The sequence below is a fragment of the Protopterus annectens genome, chromosome 4.part1, assembly GCF_019279795.1.
Source record: "Protopterus annectens isolate FY-2018-M chromosome 4.part1, PAN1.0, whole genome shotgun sequence".
NCBI classification, from domain to species: Eukaryota; Metazoa; Chordata; order Ceratodontiformes; family Protopteridae; genus Protopterus; species Protopterus annectens.
The window spans coordinates 1,017,350,828-1,017,373,024 of record NC_056734.1 but is presented as its reverse complement, the minus strand read 5'-3'; the positions used below and the strand labels follow the sequence as shown (position 1 = coordinate 1,017,373,024).

The 22,197-nt window shown below is 34.6% G+C and overlaps 1 protein-coding gene across 1 annotated transcript in view; it reads left to right on the top strand.

Moving 5' to 3' along the window:
* Window positions 1-22,197, top strand: part of LOC122801169 (fetuin-B-like) — a 150,441-nt gene that overhangs the window by 39,378 nt on the left and 88,866 nt on the right. Inside the window, exons 2-3 of the mRNA XM_044070732.1 lie at window positions 1,992-2,099; window positions 17,929-18,013. Coding sequence (XP_043926667.1) covers window positions 1,992-2,099; window positions 17,929-18,013 — 193 coding nt within the window. The remainder of the gene's footprint in view (window positions 1-1,991; window positions 2,100-17,928; window positions 18,014-22,197) is intronic.

Sequence of the window (22,197 nt, the reverse complement as noted above, 5' to 3'; positions counted from 1 at the left end):
CCACCTCCCAAAAACTTATTTAAAAAAATTAGATTTCATGCTACTTAAATTTTTATGGTTCCCCTTAAAACCTAGGATTGCATATAAATGGCACATTAGAGCTTTGAACAGTAATGGGATAGCATTCCCTAGCTTAGATCTTTATTCCAAATCAGTTATAATTAATGTAATATTACACTGGATCACACCTACCTATATATCTGGCTGGAAAACAATACATGAGATTAATATAACTGATGTCAGATCTATAGAAAAGCAATGTAAGGAACAATATGGAATAAGTAGAGTTCATTGGCTTTTACATGAATTTTGTTTATTTAATAAGAAGTTTGATAATTTTTCTTATGGCATTAATCAAATATTTATAACTTTAAAAATATAATTGATTGTAATTACAACATTAAACAATTTTTATTTCTTATATTCCCTGTATCATACTCCCCTGATTGCTTAGATTCTTTCAACATCAATTTGATGCAAAAACTAAAGGAAAATAACTTGATATTCTGGCATCAGTTTATTGAAAATAAGAGTATTAAACCAATAAACTCTCTTTTATGTAGTTTTGATAATAGTCAAGACAGTTGGTTGTTTATACACTCATTATGGCAGTTTATAGAAAGCAAAATGAGAGCATCAATCAACCTAGAGATTGAATCTATACCTAGTTTGATTCAACTTTTTATTAGGTGTCTTGAAAAGACATATAATCAAAAATTAAGTAACTCACCTATCTATAAGATGCTAAGAGACGACACTCTAAAGTTTGACACAGATATTTGGAATTACTATGTAAAGATTAATGGAGAGCAAATATCTGATGAATCCAAAAAATTGTTATTGAATTCTACATAAGGTACCTCTTCTTCATTATATTGAAGATTGTTTACATGGAAATTTATGAATAGGAGTTTCTATACTCCACATAAAATAAATCTTATACTCAAAAACAGTGAAAGTAAATGTTGGAAATGTGATGAATTACTAGAGGCCAACTAGGTTCACATGTTCATTGAATGTAGAAATGTTGTTCAATACTGGAAAGACTTCAGATATTTTGTAAATGCTTTATGGTATGATAACTGTCATATTTCTAACTCACTAATCCTATTCAATGTTCCTATACCCAATGTAATACCTAAATCTCAGATTCAGTTACTCTGGTCAATCCTTGCAATTGCCAGAAAAGTTATTATTTTGAACTGGAAAAGTAAACAAGATTTGATATTTAAAGATTTTATTAAGTTAGCAAAACTTGTTAGTAAAAAAGAACTGCAAACCATTTGTTATAGAACTCATAACATCACTCATAAAAATATAGCATGGCAAAAATTGGAAAACCTTTTGAACAAATACTGATAAATTCTCATGGATAAAATGATTGCTTATCATGGATGAATGTAAATATTGTAAATAGTTTTGTTATTGTTTTATTGTATTTGTTATATGTACATTTGTGTATGTTTATAATGAAAACAAAATAAAAATGTTTTTGAAAAAATAAATAAAAAGTAAGTGTAAACAAAGGAAGCTATGAAACACCACAACATTCAAGAGCCTACATATTTCATATCTACTGTTATATTCACAACAACTGTGCTTTTGCTGTTTTGGGTGTTGATAAACATATTTGATTAATCAGGTTCTGTTCTACAGTTTACAAGGAGCTAGAGAGTAGATGATAGTAAACATTCATGAAGACCCTCTCATTCTTTAATATTAGACTTAATTTGTGTGATCACATGAAACAAAGTCATCAGTTTATGCATTACCATTTACTCTGAACTAAATGACTTAACGTTTCATTCAGGTTCTAATTTTAGGAATAAAAGGAAATGGAGTTGATTTTCTTTTCATAATCAGCATGCTCAGTATCATTGTTAATACATATATTTAATAAAATTCTTTATTTATTTAACATACCAGTTTGTTAATGGCTGTCATCTGTCCCTGAACTTGATTTTTCAGCATATGCTCTGTTTTAATTGCAGAAATTTGGAACTATTTTGTTATTGACTGTAGACGTACTGGAAACTAACTGCTATGTCTGGAAAAAAGAAAATCTGACTAAGTGTGAAATTAGACCTTTTCATGAAGCGGTAAGTTAAAGTTATGCTACCATACTGTTTATAATAATACAGTTCATTCTTATTAACAGGGGATACACTGGAATGTAACATTCAGACAGATTCCGTCATCTGGTTTAATATAATAATCTAGAAGTGCACTTTCCTTGAGTGGCCTGTAGAGACTGACATAAAGCTTCTGTCCATGCATTCATGGACCATGAACCACAGTTAGGGCCAGGTAGGAAAGGCAGAATGAAGAAGCCCAACGGCCAGCTCTCCTATCCAGGGGGAAGGGTTTGGAAAGAACCACTGCTTCTGCAAACTCTGATGGAGACCAGAAGCCTTACAGCCCAGCTAGTTCTGTAAGGAAGGTGTTTGACATGCTGACATCATTGTATGTTGCTCCCCCCTAGTAGGAAATGCAATATTGACCATCCATGTCCTCCCTGTGGTCGCATTAGTTTCCTTAGCATGCTCCGGTTTCCCCCCACATTCCAAAGATATGCATTAGGTGGATTGGACACTCTAAATTAGCCGTAGGTGCAAGTATGTGTGCAAGTGAGTGGTGCAGGTGAACTACAGTGGCAGGGATAGCCACCAGGTAGAGTAAACCTTGACACGAGATGACTGTCACTGTTGAAATAACACCCCGACCACATGTGCAAAATGGGAAAAGGGGTTGAGGGATGGATGGATTAGTAGAGTAAGAATATTGGCACATGGTTCATGGCTCTCTATAGGGTCATTGCTCACTGGCTATAAGATTTTTGCCATTAAGGCCAACTTCCTGAAGGTTCGATAATTGAAGGGACATTTCTACTATGGTCAGGTTGAGCTATAGAGGTATCCAAGGATAGTGGTTTGGGAGAGAGGAGTAGATGAATGGAAGCTAGTGGTGAATGAAATAAAGTAAAGCAAAAATTCAGCAATTTTCTTTGATCATGTATTTAGGATTTTTACAAAAAGGTTATCTTTCATGTCATTAGTATGTAGAAATACCAAAGACCATTTTTGAACATAAGGAAGTTTATAATTGAACCTGTTATTACAACACCTTTGGTCGAAGGCTGTTAATAAATTCTGTGGTCATATCATCATATGTGAGGAGCTATGTTCTTAATACTTTGATGAAAAAGAAGACATTGCAGGCATCAAGATCAATCTTTGGTGGTGAATTCACCATGCAAAAAATGAGCCAGAGAAAAGTTGGAATCGAAAATGAGCAGCATAGGTCTCTTGATAATATCTGCTGAATACTTCCATGTAAGATGAGTTCAGATTTAACTATAAGAAGGCTAACTGAATTCTGAGTGAGGCTCAGCACAATGAATCTGAATGGGCCATTTGAAGACCTGAATTGCAAGGATCTGTGGCTGAAAGGTGCTTATTGCCTGTCAAGGTGATAAACGTACAGGCTGCTGCTGAATATTAACATTAGTGAAGATGTTAAGATGAAGAAGATGGTTTGTAAAGAATGCTGTCAGAGGACTGTCCTAATTCAGATTGAAGGTGAAAGGTCATAACAACAGTGGCTGCCAAACAAAAAGCTTGTGTGTAACTGAACTTTGGAAAGAGAGAGAGAAAGACAGAGAGAGAGCAAAGAAAAAGGCAGGTTCAAAAAGATTCCAGAAAACTATTTAGTGCCACAGAAGAAAACAGAAAGATTCCATTCATGCTGTATTACACATGAATGACAAATAGATGAACTTTACAAGAAAACCTATCTGGAGGACAATGGGACATTTTTAAGCAATGCTTCAACATGAGGCTTACTTTCACTAGCTTGCTTTCTTGAGATTAAGCCACATTTGCCTGAGCATGCTGCCCTGAGCTGGAATTTTCTAAGGTTTCTACTGCTCAATTTTTGGTAGAATGAGTTTTATATGCACACTTGTTAGTGCGGTCTACTTCATTTTAGATGTGTACATCTGAGAGAGAGAGAAACTGAGACATGAGTTACACTGCCTGTCAGTGATCTGAAGCACAGTGAGTGAGAGCAATAATGTATTTTGGAGGTGGTGGGCTTCACCCTCCTATGAAGGTGAATTTCATCACTCTTAAACAAAGCAGTTGAAGTACCTGGATTATGAAAATGTACGTGCTCAATGTGTAATTTACAAGTTTTTGAGACAAGACTCATGTGATCCAGTGGCAGGTAGTGGATCCTTAGCAAAGCAGATGTGTCTGGAGGCAGTGTTGCAAAGATTTGATGGATCAGAGGCCCATCAATACAGCTGAAGTCTCTGTTGGTGGTCAGATATCTCCTTAGTGGTAAGGCTGCAGGTGTGAATGAAATCCAGTGGGTGCTAAAGGCATTGGACAGGGCTGGTGAATGTAGTTAATATACCTCTTCAAATGTTGCATGTAGACAGGAAACAGTACTATTGGAATGGCAAACTGGCACGGTACTTCCCATCATAAAGAAGAGGATCAGACCTATGTTCCAGTTAGAGGGGAAATATATCTAACTCTCTAAAGAACACTCCAGTTAGTAACCAAGCCCAGAACTCCAAAGGAACAAGGGTTTAGAGTTACTTGCTCTGATCACCTGAGCTTAATTCACAGTTTCTAAAGCAAGTATCAAGTTGACATTTGCTCTTGTTTCTTTGGCTGCTTCTTTGTAGTGGAAGAATATATATGCTCATATGTAGTCAGCTGTACATTGAGGTAGTGAGGCAGTGAATTATGGGTCAGTACACTCAAGGAAAGAGTGATATAGATGTTACACTGCCTATCAGTGATCATTCTTTCTTAAGGTACAGTGGGTGGCTTTGGAATGATAAACATGAAGTAAGAGGCTTTTTGTTTTTTTACTGTCACATTTACTTGTAAAGTGGCAAGGTCAAGTCTACATGCATTTTAAGAATGTATGTATGTACTCAACCAGTCAAGCTACTGTGATGTGAATGGAGCAGATGTACTGGATCTAGAAAGCAATAGACTCCTTCCAAGCCATGAAACAGAGGACTAGATTTTAGACCTTGTCCAATTAAAAGTGTGCTCAGTATAGGTTAATCATCCTGTCTGCTCTTATTTTGTGGATTTTGTAAAGAAGTAAAAGTGCATGTGCTGACATGAGCTAAGGGAGGTCCAGTTTGAATAAAAAGTAGTAGGACTTTGCATGCTGTCTGGTCCCTACATGGTCATAGTCAGAGCCTTGTCTTGGCATTAAGTTGGGCTTACTCAAGTTAGGTATCAATCCTCTTTATCAGCTTGATGTACAGGATATCAAGATACAGCCAGGGTTGCTGGGGAGTGTCTTTCATGGGAGACACACAAGTGGTATTTCTATCATCTGTAGATGTTGGTCATTTTTTAACTTCATCTATGACCTTCCAATATATAGCCAAGCAAGCTGCTGTTGAGTCCAAAGTGACTAGTAAGAAAATCAGCACCTACAGATCTGAGGTGATGGCACACTCCAGAATTTAAGAGTGGGGTTCTCTCTTCAGATAGCGGTGGGAGCAGCTGCCCTAATAAAGACATTTAAGTATCTTCTGGCCCTGTAAACAAGTGATAACAAGGTAAGCTTTGGACTGACAAAAAGATGAGGGCAGTGGCTGCAGGGTTTCTGCGGCAGAACTGATCTGTGGTAGTGAAGTGAAGGTAAAGTTCTTGGACAAAGCCTTCAGTTTTATGGGGTAGTCTATGTTTTCAACCCCACTAAAGGTCATGAGCTGAGGTTAATAACAAAATGAACAAGATCACTTATGCAAACAGTAAAAATTATATTTGGATGCCAGGTTAACTATCCATGGCAAGGTGAGGAACCTGCTGACCTGTGACAGCCTTTGAGTGCAGGTAATGCTTCTTCAGACTGAGGTGAACCAAGTGAAATGGTTCAGACATGTTCTAAAGATATTCCTTAAATGGATTCATTTGGAGCTGTTCTAAGTGGAACTCATTAGGAGCAGACCTGAGGGCAAATCTAGAATATGCTGATGGACTATATCTTTTGGCTGTTCTGGAAAATCTTGAGAACCATTCAGGACAAGCTGGAATTTAAGACTAGAAAACAGGAAGTTTGTTCCACCTTGCTTAGTCTTTTCCATAGCAACCCCTCCCATTAAAAAGGGAGGAAAAGTGAAGTTGTCTATATTCAAAAAATATGATGTTGTTGAAAACTAGATATTAAAAACATTGTCACAACTTCATTTGTTATAGTAGGTGTTAGTGACTCCATATGGAGCCGACTCAGTTTTGATGCCTAACAAATTATAAGAGCACTGGTTCTATTCCTATGTCAGATACATACTTTCATACTCCACTGCTGACACAGGCATGTGAAGAGTGCTGCCATCCTGAAGGCCACCCTTTAGATGAGGCATTAATCCAAGCTCACATATTTACCTGATCTGGTGGCAGGTCAGCAGGATGAACTAAAGACCACATGATATATGACAAAAGAATGTTTTGGGTTCAATGACGCTACTAAAAGCATCTTTCATTGTACAGAACTTCCAGTAAACATTAAATAACCAGGTCACCAAAATGTAACATTTCCAGCATTCTGTATAATTTATGTTTTATATTTGTTTGTTTACCAGGGCAGAGCGCTAATCACAAATCTGGGTGAATAAAGGAACAAAATCAAGATGACAGTGTTAACAAATAAAAGCAATTTTGCATACAAAACTCATACAAAGTACAAACAAAGGCTATCTACAGTACTCACAATGGACAATCCATTAACTTACATGGAAAGCAGAGAATTTAATAAGATAAATAACAGGCTTAACTAGTAGGTAAATAAGAGAAACAGAACATGAAAGGACGTGGCAATGCAAAAACTGAGGGTGGTGTAAGCTTAGGCTCCCCATTTTCTTTTCAACGTTTATATAATTTAATAATTTACTACCAATTTAATTCTTTTGCGCACATTTGTACAAATGTGATAGAAATAAAATTTTACTGTGTACTGAGAACTGCAATTATCGCATACATGATATTTTGAGGAATGGTCCGAGACAGGCTCCCAACTGAAATGTCAGAACTCAAAATACATATTGTATATTTAGCTCACTGCTTGAAGTATATGAAATTTTATGTGGGGAAAACTGACAGAACCTTGAAGGAAAGGATTTGTGAGCACATATACCATATAAATAAAGGGAGTAGGATCAATGCTCTGGCTAAACATGTCAGTAGTACCAGCCCCACACATAACTGCAAGTTTTTGGCTATAGGTCGAACTTATGTGAGTAAAAGAGGGGGTGATATTCATAATTCTACAGAAGAATTAGAAGCTAGATGGATAGTTAGGCTTAGGGGGGATGTTGGACATGGATTAAATGAACATATACCCCTCAGACTGAAACTAAAATCTAGACCATTACCTAGATGATTATGATATAGTAGATGGATGAATTTCCTTTGTAGTAGGGTACGTTTTACACACTCTTTTATATGTGTATTTATACATATTAGTTGTTTATATAAAGTTTTTGTAAGCTTGTATTGTCAGTAAGGATTTTTATGACAGTTTTTATGTATTTTGTTTGAGCATATGATTTTATGATGTGTCATGCTTTTATCATTTTCTATCATGTGATATTCTGCATCATCTAACAGTTAATAGGATAGTATTTAAGTGAGTAGAAATTTAATCTTCTATAAACAACTGAGGAAGCATTCTGTGAAAGCGCTTGTGTATTGTTGCAACTGTGTTCATTAAACAAGGATTTTTTTATACTGGAACCTGAAGCATTACCTGAGTTTTTTCTTTACTTTTTACTCGAAAGATGAAACAGTGATCAATAAGTCTACTGTACATTTGTGTCACTTTTGACCTATCTAGTTTTATGACATTGCCCTGTTTCGTTTGTGGAATGTCCCATATATGCACTACCTAGCATTTACCATATTAGTTTACAGGGATGGCGCAGTGGTGCAGCGGTAGCATTGTCAACTCACAGCAAGAGGTTCTCTGGTTTGATTCTTGGCCAGAGTGCCTTATTTGCAAAGTCTGCATGTCCTCCTTGTGTTTGTGTGGGCTTTCTCTGGGTACTCAGGTTTCCTCCCATGTTACAAAGGCATGTTTCTGGAGTGTTTCTCCCCGGGCCTCCACTGAAAATTGGCTTTGTTCCAAGTTGGGCTTTTTCAGTAAACAAATGTTAAATAAAATAAAAAATAAAATATTATGTCTTCATATTTCACTCAAGCTCATTTTCCACACATTATTGTCCTAATGTATTTAAAACTTCACTTATAAATAATCATTTGTGTTGAAAATGCATCTGTATCTGTAGGTCATTGTCACATTCTACCTTTAAACCCATTCTCCTTACCCCCCGCTGATTTTTGTGCATGAGATTATTCATATCTCTCATTTATCTTGTGCCTTAACTCGCATTGTTTCTTGTGCATATAACAATGATGCATCTACACTTCCACAGAAATCCTCTATTTTTTTAACATTTATAACATGATTTGCTTATCTTATTTTTTAACTCCGGACTTTATGTCTCTGACTCTACTTTTCTTTACCACAGTACATAAAACCCCAAATATCTGTCTATAATATCATTCAGTTAACACTCCCCACTTCCTAAAACCTGCAGTTACACTTTCGTATGTATAACATTTTAATTTTGTTGCCTTCTTTACAACTTTCCATTTTTTCCACACACACTCCAGAATCTAATCTTTGGGCCCAGTCAAACATTCTAGCACTTAGCCATAATGGAGCATCTGTGAATAAAGATACAATTTTTGTCAGCAATTCTAAAAATGTACAAGAGCTTAGCAGAAACAGTTTGTGATTCAGTTTAAGAAATCTGTAGTTAGTGCTATCATGTAAACAAATGTTTGGTTTAAGGAACCTTTCTGCACAGCCCTGAGCTCCACCCATTACTCTGTGTCATATCTCATGATACTGGGCGCACCATTTACATCATATGCAAGCAGTTCATTACAAAAATGCATCATGTAGGTAGTGATGCTGTTCTGTGTTGCTTTTAATGGGAAGTTTCTAACTATATGTACATAACTAGTCATATACCAAACTTCTGTGAGATTCCTGAGATCCCCCCAACTAATATCTGTTTCCTGAAGCCAATAGGACTCTGAGATCACACTGTATGTCTAAGTTGTCAAACAACTTGGATGGCCTCACTATACCAGCTAACTAAATATGAATGAGGGATCCATTTGCAGCAGTATTTATGAATTGTTCTTTGCAACTCAACACTTCTCCTGCAGCTTACACATCCAAATGTAAAGCTGTAGACAGTAGCCATTTGTCCATAAACCTTCGCTGGTAACTATCTCTATATATTAATAATACATAAAATATTCATGAAGTTCAGTACTTTTACCACCACATCCGCCATTTTTAGGTCTACTCCTTTCTTTTTAATAAATAATCAAACTACTTTTACCACTAAATAAATGCACACCCAAGCATTGCCAGTTTTTTACACGCTTTCAGATGCTTAACATTAACAACAATCTATGATATTGGGAGTAAGAATATTTTGAATGTATCCACTATTTTTTAAAATAATTTTCTACTCTTTTTATTTTTCATTTTTTTTCTCCAAATATAAGAAAAAATGTTCTTGCCTCCAACCATCTTAAAAAGCTATCCTGTAATCTACCTGCAATTGCTGAACTTTTCTTCTCATAATCATACACCACCCTCCACAGTTCAAATAACAATGCTGAGCATTATATGTGTATTTATATACTTTTGTGCTCCCACACCTTTCTATCTATGTCTGCCTTTTTTAGTTACTTCTCAATAATCAGCAATTCATTACTACACAAATAGATAATTACTGACTAAATAAGTATTCCTTTACTAGCCCAGCCTTTGTCTCAATACATTTGACCTTTTCATAGTTCACTAACTCACACATTTATGATACCTTATATAATACCAAAAAATGAAGAACCAAGCAAACTAATAACTGAAAAATGAACAATGTACACTTAAGGCACAAAGAGAGCAGTATTAAGTGCTTTCATTCCTTTAATGATTAGAACTTCTTCAGAATCACCCACATATTCTACACTTCTCATTTTAATACAAAATGTTAAATGATTTAATTTAACTTATCCAATCAAAGAAGAAATTCAATTAATATAAAACATCTTCTTAAAAAACATTTTTTTTCCTCCCTAAAAACCTTACATATTGTCACATACATTTAAAGATACTTTAATATGTTTGAAGAACAAGAATAAATAACATTAAAAGGCACTTATATAATCCAAATTGAACTGTACCTATGTTATTATTAAATACACTTGTACTTGAAAAAATGTTTTACAGATACTTTCTCATTTATTCCTGGAGTAAAATATGCTCTCAGGAATACTTGCCATTTTAATTCCAAGAATTCTAAATATGAATTGAAAGATTCTACAAATTTCTTTTTGTGTACTTTTTCAATAACTAAAACTGGAACTTTCTAAAATGTGTACATGAGTGTGAATGCCTAGCTAATGTGTTTATACAATCCTTTTTCTTTATAGCTAAAGTGTGCTCTTTAATTCTGCCTGCTAACTTTTGTATAGTTTTGCCTACATAAAAATGATCACAGCTTGAATAAACTGCAAGATAAACAAAGCTTTCACTTTGACATGTGAATCTATCTTTTCAATGGGTCTATATTATAATCTCAAAGGTTTAAAAATTTGAATCACTAAAGATTGAACTTCAGTGATCAAAGTCTTAAACCATCGAAACCAAAAAAAAATACTAAAATAAAAAAAAAAAATAGTGTGTAGGCAGAGGGCAAGCCCCCTACGTCCCCCACACCCCATACTTAAATATACCAACTCCGATAACGCACTACATTGAAGTAAATGGAAATCTCCCCCATGGAGATTTTCCATTTAAACATTCGATGTAGTGCGCTTTTGCTATTCTTGTGTCGACAATATCATATTTGATATTGTCAGACTTCAAGATTTTAATATAGACCCCTTTTCAATGAACATATAATTGTGTTTAAAATAAAAACTGCTCACTGTCATAATAAACCTACAATAAGAGTACTTCTGACATGGAAATGTACCAAATTTTGAAATCTTCTCTGAGGTGCAAACCAAGTTGGATTAACTTTCCAAAGTTTGATTCAGATTTCTGGATTTCTGGTAAGAAAACCTAGGTTTTTCTCCTATTATTTTCATTAATTCTTGATTCCCAATTATTACTATTTTCCAGTTATTATTAATAATCTGTCAAATATATGGCCCATCCTCACTCATAGATATAGGCAAAGAACAACCAAATTCTTGATTTCTGCCACCTTCTTCTGTTTGACCTAAAATTTTGGACAAAAGCCTGCTTGTAAAATTGGTGGAAATTTAACTTGTCTTTGCTCAACATCATGATTAGAAATGACAATGAGTTTTTCTATAGGATGACCACATTGCTGGAATAAGTTAATGAGAACATTAACTTCTCTATAGAAAAATTATCTCATCACTTATAAGCCTACCAATTCTAATGATCTGCCCTATAAATACATTAAATTTCATGAATTGTGGGTGAAAGCTATCAAAATGAAAATAGTTATTTATAAAAGTTTTTTTTCTATAGATGTTACTTGAAAAACTTTTAGTAGAAACTGTGATGCCCCTGCACTGGCCCAGTAATCAAAAGCCTCAATCCTCACCACTGGCAACAGTGGGGAATGTACACACAGGGAGGATAACAAGTACACACACAGTAAAGTGCACTTTCCCATAAGAGCACACAGAGATCACAGTCAGTCTGGGGCTGGTTTCTCCCTCTTTCTCCAGATGCCCAATAAGATTCTCCACTGACACAGCTATAGGATTGAGATCTCAATCAGCTGAGTGGCCAAGCCGAAACCTCCAACACCCTCTCTGTCCAACCAGTGCTTTGTGTCCCTGCCCACGTAGCTGACACACACACACACACTTAGAAACACACACACACACACACACACACACACACACACACACACACACACACACACACACACACACACACACACTTTGAGATTTGATTTGTATACAAACACACATACCTGGGAAAGGCTGGCACAGGTTTACTAGCTTTGCCCCTTCTGCCCAGACTATAAAGTAGTTTCCACTGCCACCAACTAATGCTTACCAGCTACTTTTAAGGCCCTTAACAAAGGGTGCCCAAATGTACTGCGTAATGTTACTATAAATCCAAACAGTAGTTTTGACCAAGCACCAGGCTATTAGGAGTGGCGCATACAATGTCACCAATTAGATATGCAAATACTCTAAGAGCTTAAATATGTCTCACAAATATCAGCCATGATGAAAGGTTTAAATATATTTAATAATAAATAACAAAAGAACAAGACAATACTCAGTAAATCAATGCAGTAACTTCAGAGTTCAAAATAAAAGGAACTATTTTAAAACAACATTGCAGGATACTCTCAAATAAATACAGAAAACATCTAAACTAACCTTTACTATACTCCTATATATATCTAAAAGAGATACTATGCCCTAATTCTTACTTACAGCAAGGCAAGTACAGATGGTGATGATGATGAGTGGATGTTCTTGCTAGGTCCAAGACAAAATACGAAATGCCTAGTCGCTCTCTGAGAGAGTTCTTGTATTTATATCAAATATTACTGCTGGGTTGGCTTGGATGACATCACTTTTTGTCACCTGACTTCAGTTCCCAGGTTAAAACAGAAACTAACAGAATGTAATATCTCCGTGTGAAAAAATACATATCTCTCAGATGTTTGCATATCTTAGAAGTCATAAAACAATAAAACACTTTTACATTTTAAATGTAGTAATTACTTCTCTTTCAAGGCAATACAAAAAATTTCTAGCACTAGACATTGTGTCTGTACACTGAAACTGAGAAAGAACTTTTATAGCACAATCGTAAAGCAGTCTAATTTCAACTTATTTTCTTGAAGTTTTGCAAGTTAACCCTTTTATGTTCTAGTTTCTACTGTTAAAACATGCATTTGCACAGGTATATAGTTTATATGCATTTCTGTTATAAGCCAGCAGGGCATGCTGTGGCTATATTTTATCTCAGTACATAACATACAGTTCTGTATAAATCATATCAATATTCACAAATAACATAATTATTTACAAAATTCCAGATAGCTGGGATGGCAATATTTCCCTATATCACAGAAACTTCCATAGAAATCTCTACATATAAAAAGTGAACCAAAGTACCCTTATTGCTTTCCACAAAACTCAGCAATGAAATACTGCTATTAATTTGCTTTATAAATTCTTCAAATAATAAACTATCTCCTGTCCAAATAAAAAAAATCATTTATGTATCTTTTACAGAACTTAACACATTTGTAATTTGGTATATTACACAAATATTCTTGCTCCCACCAGCATAAAACTAAGTTAGCAAAAAACAGGGATACCTGAGCTCCCATTGCTACTCCACTAGTTTGCTGGACTATATTATTGTCAAACATAAAAAAAATTATTAATAATTTACAAATAATAGTAATATCCTGTTTTAGTTGTCTACCATATTTTTTTAAGATAAAGCCTAACAAAATATAGGCCTTTTTGCTCAATAGATGTATCGCAGAGCATACATCAATAGTACATAAAAACATTTCTTTACCTGTAAATACATACTTTTTAATTTGATCTAAAATATCCTAGAATCTTTTTAATAACATGTACTTGTCTAAACTATTGGCTTTAAAGTCTTGTCTAGATACATAGATATTTTAACAATTTTATTATAAGATACATATACAATTGGTATAAAAGGAGGATGGGCCAGATCTTTATGTATTTTAGGCATTCTAAAAAGAAAACCTAATTGTGGTTGTTTGACTGTAAGAAATTCAAACAACTCAGTTGGTATATAACCTTTATGTAACATATCTAATAAACACAAATCTGTTTTTTGATAACATTTTCTAATGTATTCTTTAGAAACTTTGCTGTAACTATGTCTATCCAAAAGTAAATCATGTATAACTTTGTTATATTTAGCAACTTCCATTATTACTATTCCATGCCCTTTATCTGCTCTCATGTATCAAAAATCAGAATAACTACTTAAATGTTTAAGTGAATCAAAGTGTCTCTTACTTATATTATAAAATTTTTTCCACCTATTATTGTGCCCAGATTTATGAAACAGATCATATAATTCAGCTTCACAATTGAAGAGAAAGTACTGAGTGTAGAAAAATATACTTTAAGATTCAAGTTTCTAACAAACAAATTAAAATCTAGTAAAGTATTCACAATATATGCTCTATTAGTTGATAAGAAAGAAAAACCTTTTGCCAACACTTCAAGTTCATCTTGAGAGAAAGTTCTTTCACTTAAATTAAATTAAATATCGGACACTCAGCATTTAACAACCTCTGTTTTTCCCTTTTTTTAACTGTCACATTTAGTCTCTCTTGATTCAGAGGTAAATTCCTTTGTATTCCTTTGTATGTAAGTATTCCTTTACTAGCCCATCCTTTGTCTCAATACCTTTGGCCTTTTCTTAGTTCACTAACTCACATATTTGTGATATTTTATGTAATACCATCATAAATGTCATAATATCTTAATCTAACCTGTATTCTTTGTATTTAATACACACACACACACACACACACACACACATATATATATATATATATATATATATATATATATATATATATATATATACTGCCTCAAAGACATTTTAAAATATAATGTAACAACATAACCAGTAAATGTATCTTTGCTAAAATAAAATACTTCTCTCAATATTTAAATATTTCTGGTTTGTTCTTTTTCTAACTGCACACATTTAATTCTTAAGTTTCATATTCAAATTTTCCATCATTGTATTTAATAAAAAAATGTTATAGTTGCCACTCACCATATTTGTCTTATCCAGTTGTTAAATAACCTACTGTAAATCAACTCTTAGGAAATGTAAACCATCAAAGTATTATTCATTCTTTCCAAATATTCTAATCATACAAATGTCTTAATATTATTTACAGAAACCCTTCTCATTTCTACCTTTTCATATCTTAAAAAAGCAATTAGAATTCTATCTATATTTGCCATGCTGTTGCATCCATCCATCCATCCATCCATCCATCCATCCATCCATCCATCCATCCATCTATCCATCCATCTTCAACCCCTTTTACCATTTTTGCAGATGGGATTGGAGTGTCACTTTCAACAGTGACAATCATCTCAAGCTAAGGTTTAATCGCCAGGTGGCTTGCCCTGCCACAGTATGCTGTTGCATTATAATTTCAAAATATTTTGCACTAATTCTTCAGAAAATGGAAAAGAGCAAATTATTTATTTCTACTATGGAAGCCATAAAACCATATCAGGGAAGTTTTGTTAGCAAATGCAAAACAAGTTTTTTTTTTTTCACCAAGGAAAGTGGAATATTGAAATGCAAGAAACCATAAATGAACTAGAATAGGATGTTAGTTGCCATTAGACCTATAGTGTAACTGGATTTACAGAAAGTGAAAATGATAATATATGCTTAAATTAGAGTGAAGTGAATGGGCCATGCCCTTAGATCTTATAATAAATAACATCAAGTAGGATGAGTGCAGCTCAGTTGTTTACAAAATTACAAAAAGGTTGTCATCTGGAAGAGAGAAAAAAATGACTTCAAATAGGATTCACAAGGTAAAAAGACCACTTCATTAAATGGAACTAGTTCATTTGATTGACATACCAGATTGTCAAAAAGCATATGGTCAACAATTTAGTTCATCTGTCAACTAAAAGAAACCAAACAGCCACAAACAACACAATTTTTTTGTAAAGGGGGTGTCCCACTCCACCTCTCATACTCCCTGATAATTATATATACCAACTCTGAGATCACACTACATAGAGGAAAAGAGCATATTCTCTGATCCTCACTATACGTGATCTCAGTCAGAATGGTTCAATTAACTTAATTATCGACCGTACGAGTTTCAACAATCTGGTTCATCAACAAAAGAAAGAGAAGTCCTTTAAATATATAAAATTTCAAAATCACTGCACCTTAGATAAGGGAGATTTCCCCCAGCTAAGATTTAATTCAATTAAATGAATTAGGGGTGGCCATGGTGGTGCAGTGGTTAGCATTGCCACCTCACAGCAAGAGGTTCTCTGGTTCGATCCTGGGCTGGGGTTCCTTCTGTGCGGAGTCTGCATGCCCTCCCTGTGGTCGCTCTGGGTGCTCCGGTTTCCTCCCACATCCCAAAGACATGCTGTAGGTGGATTGGACACTCTAAATTGGCCCTAGGCATGAGTGTATGCATATGTGTGCCTTCTGTGGAAGGTTGGGCTCTGGGCTGGCAACTCAACACTGTAAAACTCCACTGCCAATCATGAGCGACAGGTGATCTGCTGTGGCAACCCCTAACCAGGAAAAGAAGAAGAAGGGTATAGGCTATTGGTACACCATTGTAAAAGTGTCTTATGTACATTCTTCAATAATACTTTCCATTTTGTCACTTTACAGTTAGTAGGGAAACAGAAAATGTATTACATTATGTAAATTTTATATGGAATGCTCACCGTACTAAGATGGACCTATCAAAAATATTAAACTTTTCAAACTGATTGCCTAAAACTATAATCAGAAGACGACAAAGAGATATTATTTTAAAAATTAATAATTTTTGTTGGTATAATTCCCCCTAGCTCTCCTGGTATTTAATTTTATCACCTCCAAGTTCAACATTACTCATAGAAAAGGTAAATACCTGTTTTTGAACAAGAAATTAAGTAATCATCTTTCTCCTTTATTTGCCAAGTTCAGAAAAAAAAATCACCATAATCAAAGCGCAATGCTCAAATTAATACAATTTAAGCATGTGTGTTTCAACAGAAGAAACAGTACCCTCTAGATGATTTAATATGCAAAAACATAAGAACACAAATGCAGACACATATACAGATGTTCATATACAAAATTATTACAAAGTGCTTTGAAAACGAACACAGAACTGCTTTACAAAGATGAGGATTAGTAGTTTCATAGACTATACCATTATTTTTCATGCATTTTATGGTTTACTGTCACAGACTTGAACCATACAATTTTGAAAATCAAAATCCCAAGACCATAATATTGAAAGACCAAAATGCTGAAAACCACAATATCTTAAAGTCTCAAATACCACCTCCTCTCCAGGAATGAGTACTAACACGGGACATGCAGGGGTGTGAACCCAGAGATGAGTGCTAATATGAATCCTGCAGGGTGTGGACCCATTAATGAGTGCTAACATAGGTCTTGCAGGGTGCAAGCCTGGAAGTTCAATATTGTGGTTTTGGACTTGATATTATGGTCTCAGAATTTTCAAGACTGTGTGTCTTAAGACTGTGATAATGAACTATATTTCATTTATGTGTTAACCACATAAACCTATTAGCTATAAGTGCATTTTTTTATGGCAGACCACAAAATATACTCCAGTGGAAAACATAAATCCACATTTCAGTACTTTTCAGAATTATGTTAATTGTTCACTACTATCTGGTCTACATCTCCTTTAACATATCAATCTATGGATTTCATTTTATACACTTTACAAATATGACACTTACTGGTTTCATTCATAACTGTATATTCCTGTACTGATATGTAGTATTTTATGCAAAAGATTCTTTATCATTGCTACCGCTCTTATTGCTTTGCCAAATGTCTTATTGTTACCGTAATTGTCTTACAGATTCCAAGTAACATGTGAAATATACCCTTTGAATTTATTGCATTCACAGGTAATCAAAATGAAATACTGTTATCAATTGTGAAACTGTTAAAATGCAAATTTCGTTGCTAAATGTTGTGTAAAAATGACCAATTTAAAAGTAGTCCTAAGTTATACTATGTTCTTACCTAATGTTGTTGTTTACATTACAGGGTTATGGACAATGTAGGACTGTTCTACATTCCAGAGAAAATGAGAAGCCAGTTGTTATGCATTGGCAATGTGCAACACAAAGAGGTACAGTGTTTTACAGAACAAAATAGACATAGATATGGCATATTCCACTCATGTAAAAATCCATTACAATAATCAGAAGTCAAAAATATGCGCACAATGTATTTATTTACTTATTTGTATATGTATGTGTTTCTGGGGGGAAAATATATCTTTCTACATTTTCTCTTTATTTTCTGGTGCTGAGTTTGAAAGTTCTGAGAAATTCATTTGTACCTATACCTAATGTGTTTTTTTCTAGTAAAGAGCAGCATTTAGTGTACCTAATTTCTCTGGTGTTACAGTTGCTAACTACTTTGTTCTAGAAGTTTGTAAATCTATTGAATCAGTCCCTTGAGACATCTTGAGCTAACGTAACCTTACATACAAATTACTTAGCAAATACAACAGAAAAGTAAAAGGCACACTAAATACAGTTACCTACAAGCTTAAGATGTCTCAAGAAACCGATTCAATCGATCTATACACTTCTGAAACAACATACTCATCAAATTTAAAACTAAGTAAAAAGACACTAAATACAGCTGTCTAAAGGGAAATCAAAATAGTCAGCTCAGGGTGTGGTGCTATACTGCAAAGCTTGTCACAAGGTAAAGGTTTGATACTGTATAGTGGATACACAGATAGGAAAAGGCCAGCAGTGTCATTGTTTGACTAGACAAGACAAAAATGATCAGCAGTTTCACAGGACAAGATGTTACTTGAGTGCAACAAGAAAAATCATTATTTCCGTAGTTCAGATGCTGTGAGGCAGAAGGAGTGTCTTGTGTGATGTCAATTCAATGTACCTATTTTCCTTCACTTACACCATATACAAATACAGGGACTCGAGCAGACTTGTTATCTCCTTATTCCTTGGCCTGTCAAAAGCTGTCAATACAGTTTCTCATGCTAAATTCCTGAATAGGCCGTCTCAACTTGGTCTATCCCTTTGTTCATGACTGCGTGTGAAATGGCAAAACACACTCTCTCTCTCTCGCTCCATACTTGCAAGTTTCCACTGGTGTACCCCAAGGGTCCATTCTTGGTCCCCTCCTCTTTAATGTCTTTATCAATGACCTCTAGAACTCCATAGATACAGGCTCTCTTATGCAATATGCTGATGATTATATGCTTATATGGACATCTAATAAATTCCCACAAAAGGATAAAATGGTGCTAAAATGAACTTATAATCAAGTAAAAAGCACCACAGTCGAGCTGGATATAGGCAACCAGTTTATTCAGTTCCAAACACCGAACACAATGTGAAAAGACCCACACTTAACGCTGTAGAAGTACAAGTAACGTTTTTGTCATCAACTTCATCAGATAAATTTCACAATCCCATAATTCCCTTTGTAAACAACAGGATGTCATATGAAAGTGATTTTTTATCAACTAAAAGTAAAATGGATTTTAAAATAATACTGACATGACCATATAAGGACAGTTTTTAATGACATCCTGTTGTTTACATTAATTGATTAATTGGATGTATTTCGTTTTTTTTGTAATTAGTGTGTCTATATAAAGGGAATTATGGGATTGTGAACATCTAATAAATTGCCTGAACTCCTCCATATCACACAAGAAGCTTTTTTCTCAGTTTGAAAAATGGCTCCAATAATGCCCAGCTACTACCCAGTCCTCAAAAATAATAAAGTTACTGCTAATTTTCCCCAAATCACACATTCTTCATAAAGTGAATTTCAAAATCTTCTTATTATACAAAACTAAAATTGAAGTAGTCTCCCATAGAAAACTTCTTGGAGTGATTAGATCTGACCTGCATGTGCAAAATAACATAGAAAAGACTTACCAGAAATTAGGCACACTCTACATGCATGCAAACTTCCTTAGCAACACCACCAAAACCACTCTTGCAACTACTTACCTTCGCCTGTCTCTTTTTTATGATCTACCCATCCTAATCAACCTTCAAGCTACTGTTAAAAATAAGCTGGAGGAATGTTATAATAATATTGTAAAATTTTCCACCAAAAAACAATAACACAACCACCACTGTCTTGCTCTTAAATGAAAATTCCACCTTAGAATTAAAAAAAATATGTTTTCACTCTATCTCTGTTTTCTGAGTTATTTTAACATCTCAAAATCAATCTGACCACTTCTTATAGAATTTTAATATGTTTTCTGCAAAATACAGATACATCAATATGATCTTATTTTTCTTCAAGCCTTTCTCTTTCCCATAATCCATTTCAAGTTTGCTTTATGTGAGTCATACTAGACATACGGAAGTAGTGGTGTATCCCCATTCTATTAACACATAGTGGGATTAGTGTTAGTCACTGTCATCTTACATACTGTCTGTAACAGGACTACTTTTTTATTTCTCAAATGGACCTCATCTGTGTATATTTCAGGGCTTGTTTTATAATATTGTTATATAGCTGTAATTAAAACATTTGCTAAATTGCAGCCCTTTGTTCAAAGTATCTTTTTGTAGTCCAAGATGATTTGACAACCGCCCTACCCAACACACACACACACACACACACACACATACACACACACACACACACACACACACACACACACACACACACACACACACACACACACACTTTGGTAAATGTGATGATAGTTTACAAGAAATACAAGAAAAATATTTTCTGACTTTTCTCTAAACATAACAGACATCTTTTATACTATTCAAGTAATTTTAAAATGTAATGTAGAATAAACAACAAACATTTTAAGTTTCAAATTTAGCATTTCAGTATTGTGATGCTGCTTATGTAAATTTGTTAAAAGAAGTGACAACGGCCATTGAACCATTCCCTGATCTAATTGCTCTGTTTTTGCTATGAAAGGCATGGCTACATTGGAAGCAGCTGTGAATCAGTTTAAGTTCTCTTTCTTTCTACAATAAAGACAATGGAAAACAGTTTCACACCTCTCTGTCTTGTTTACAGCCTGAGCTAATAACTACAAATTTCTCTGTGTCTGCTGTATGTCATGCAGGTGTAAACAAAGTCCTCTTCAACTTCTGTGAGAAGGTAAGCTTTAAAAAAGTGGGTGATCTTTCCCTTCCTTTGATACCAAAGAGAGGAAATGAAAGTTTTATAAAGTACAGGCAGGTTTCTGGTACCTACACAATACTGGAGTCATATTGTAGAGAGAAGAGCAACCTTAGAGTTGAGTTAAACTGCAGGCAAAGGTGGAGTTTTCCTTTAAGGCTTTGAATTGGCTTGAACTGCCTTACCACTTAGATTACATACAGCTTACCTCCATACACCTCATTATTCACAAAGCAGATGACTGCCCTGTTTTTGCTCCTATTCTCCATTCTTATCACCCAAATAGACTACTTCATTCCAAAGAACAACATCTTCTCAGAATAAATAAACCCCGCAAATCTTCTGGCCAAACTTTCTACTCATACTATAGAATTACATGCATACATACAAATATTTCAAGCACAGGCATAAATGCCCTACTAGCTTGCCAATATACCAAAACACTTATTCCCATAATAATTTTATTTTATTTTTATTTATTTTACATTTGTTGACCGGGATAGTCCGACTGGATGCATGTCCATTTTCAGCGGAGGCCCGGGGAGAAAAGCTCCAAGGGTAAGCAGATACAGCATTACATAATACCAGCATTACATATTACAAACAGATTATTTACAGAGATTACATAAGTAAGCAAGTTAAACAAGTTCCACAGGTTAAAGTTAGTCCTGTGCACAAGTCAGGATTAAATTAAATTACACAGTAAACTGGTTAACAGATTTTTACACATTCGAGTTAGCCAGGCTTGATACATTGACATAGCCAGTTAAGTGACAAATGTTGTTTGAGTCTAGTTTTAAATTGACCTAAGGTGGAAAGTAAGGTAATATCAGCTGGAAGTGAGTTCCAGGATCTACTTACAGAGTCTGCAAAGAGAGAATAACCGGCTGTGTTATTAATTTTACTAGTCTGAATTAGTAGTTTGTTAGAGGATCGAAGCGGTCTAGGATTGTTATAGGGGGTGATAATATTTTTAAGTGCAGGAGTATTGTCCAGATTATAGAGGATTTTATAGGCCATAATCAGTTGGTTATACTGGATTAGGCTAGGTAGTTCAAGCCAACCAAGCTGATTTAGATTGATGCAATGATGTGTCCTAAAAGGCAGCCCAGTGGCAAACCTGGCAATGTGGTTGTAGCAAATTGAGAGTTTGTTAAGGAC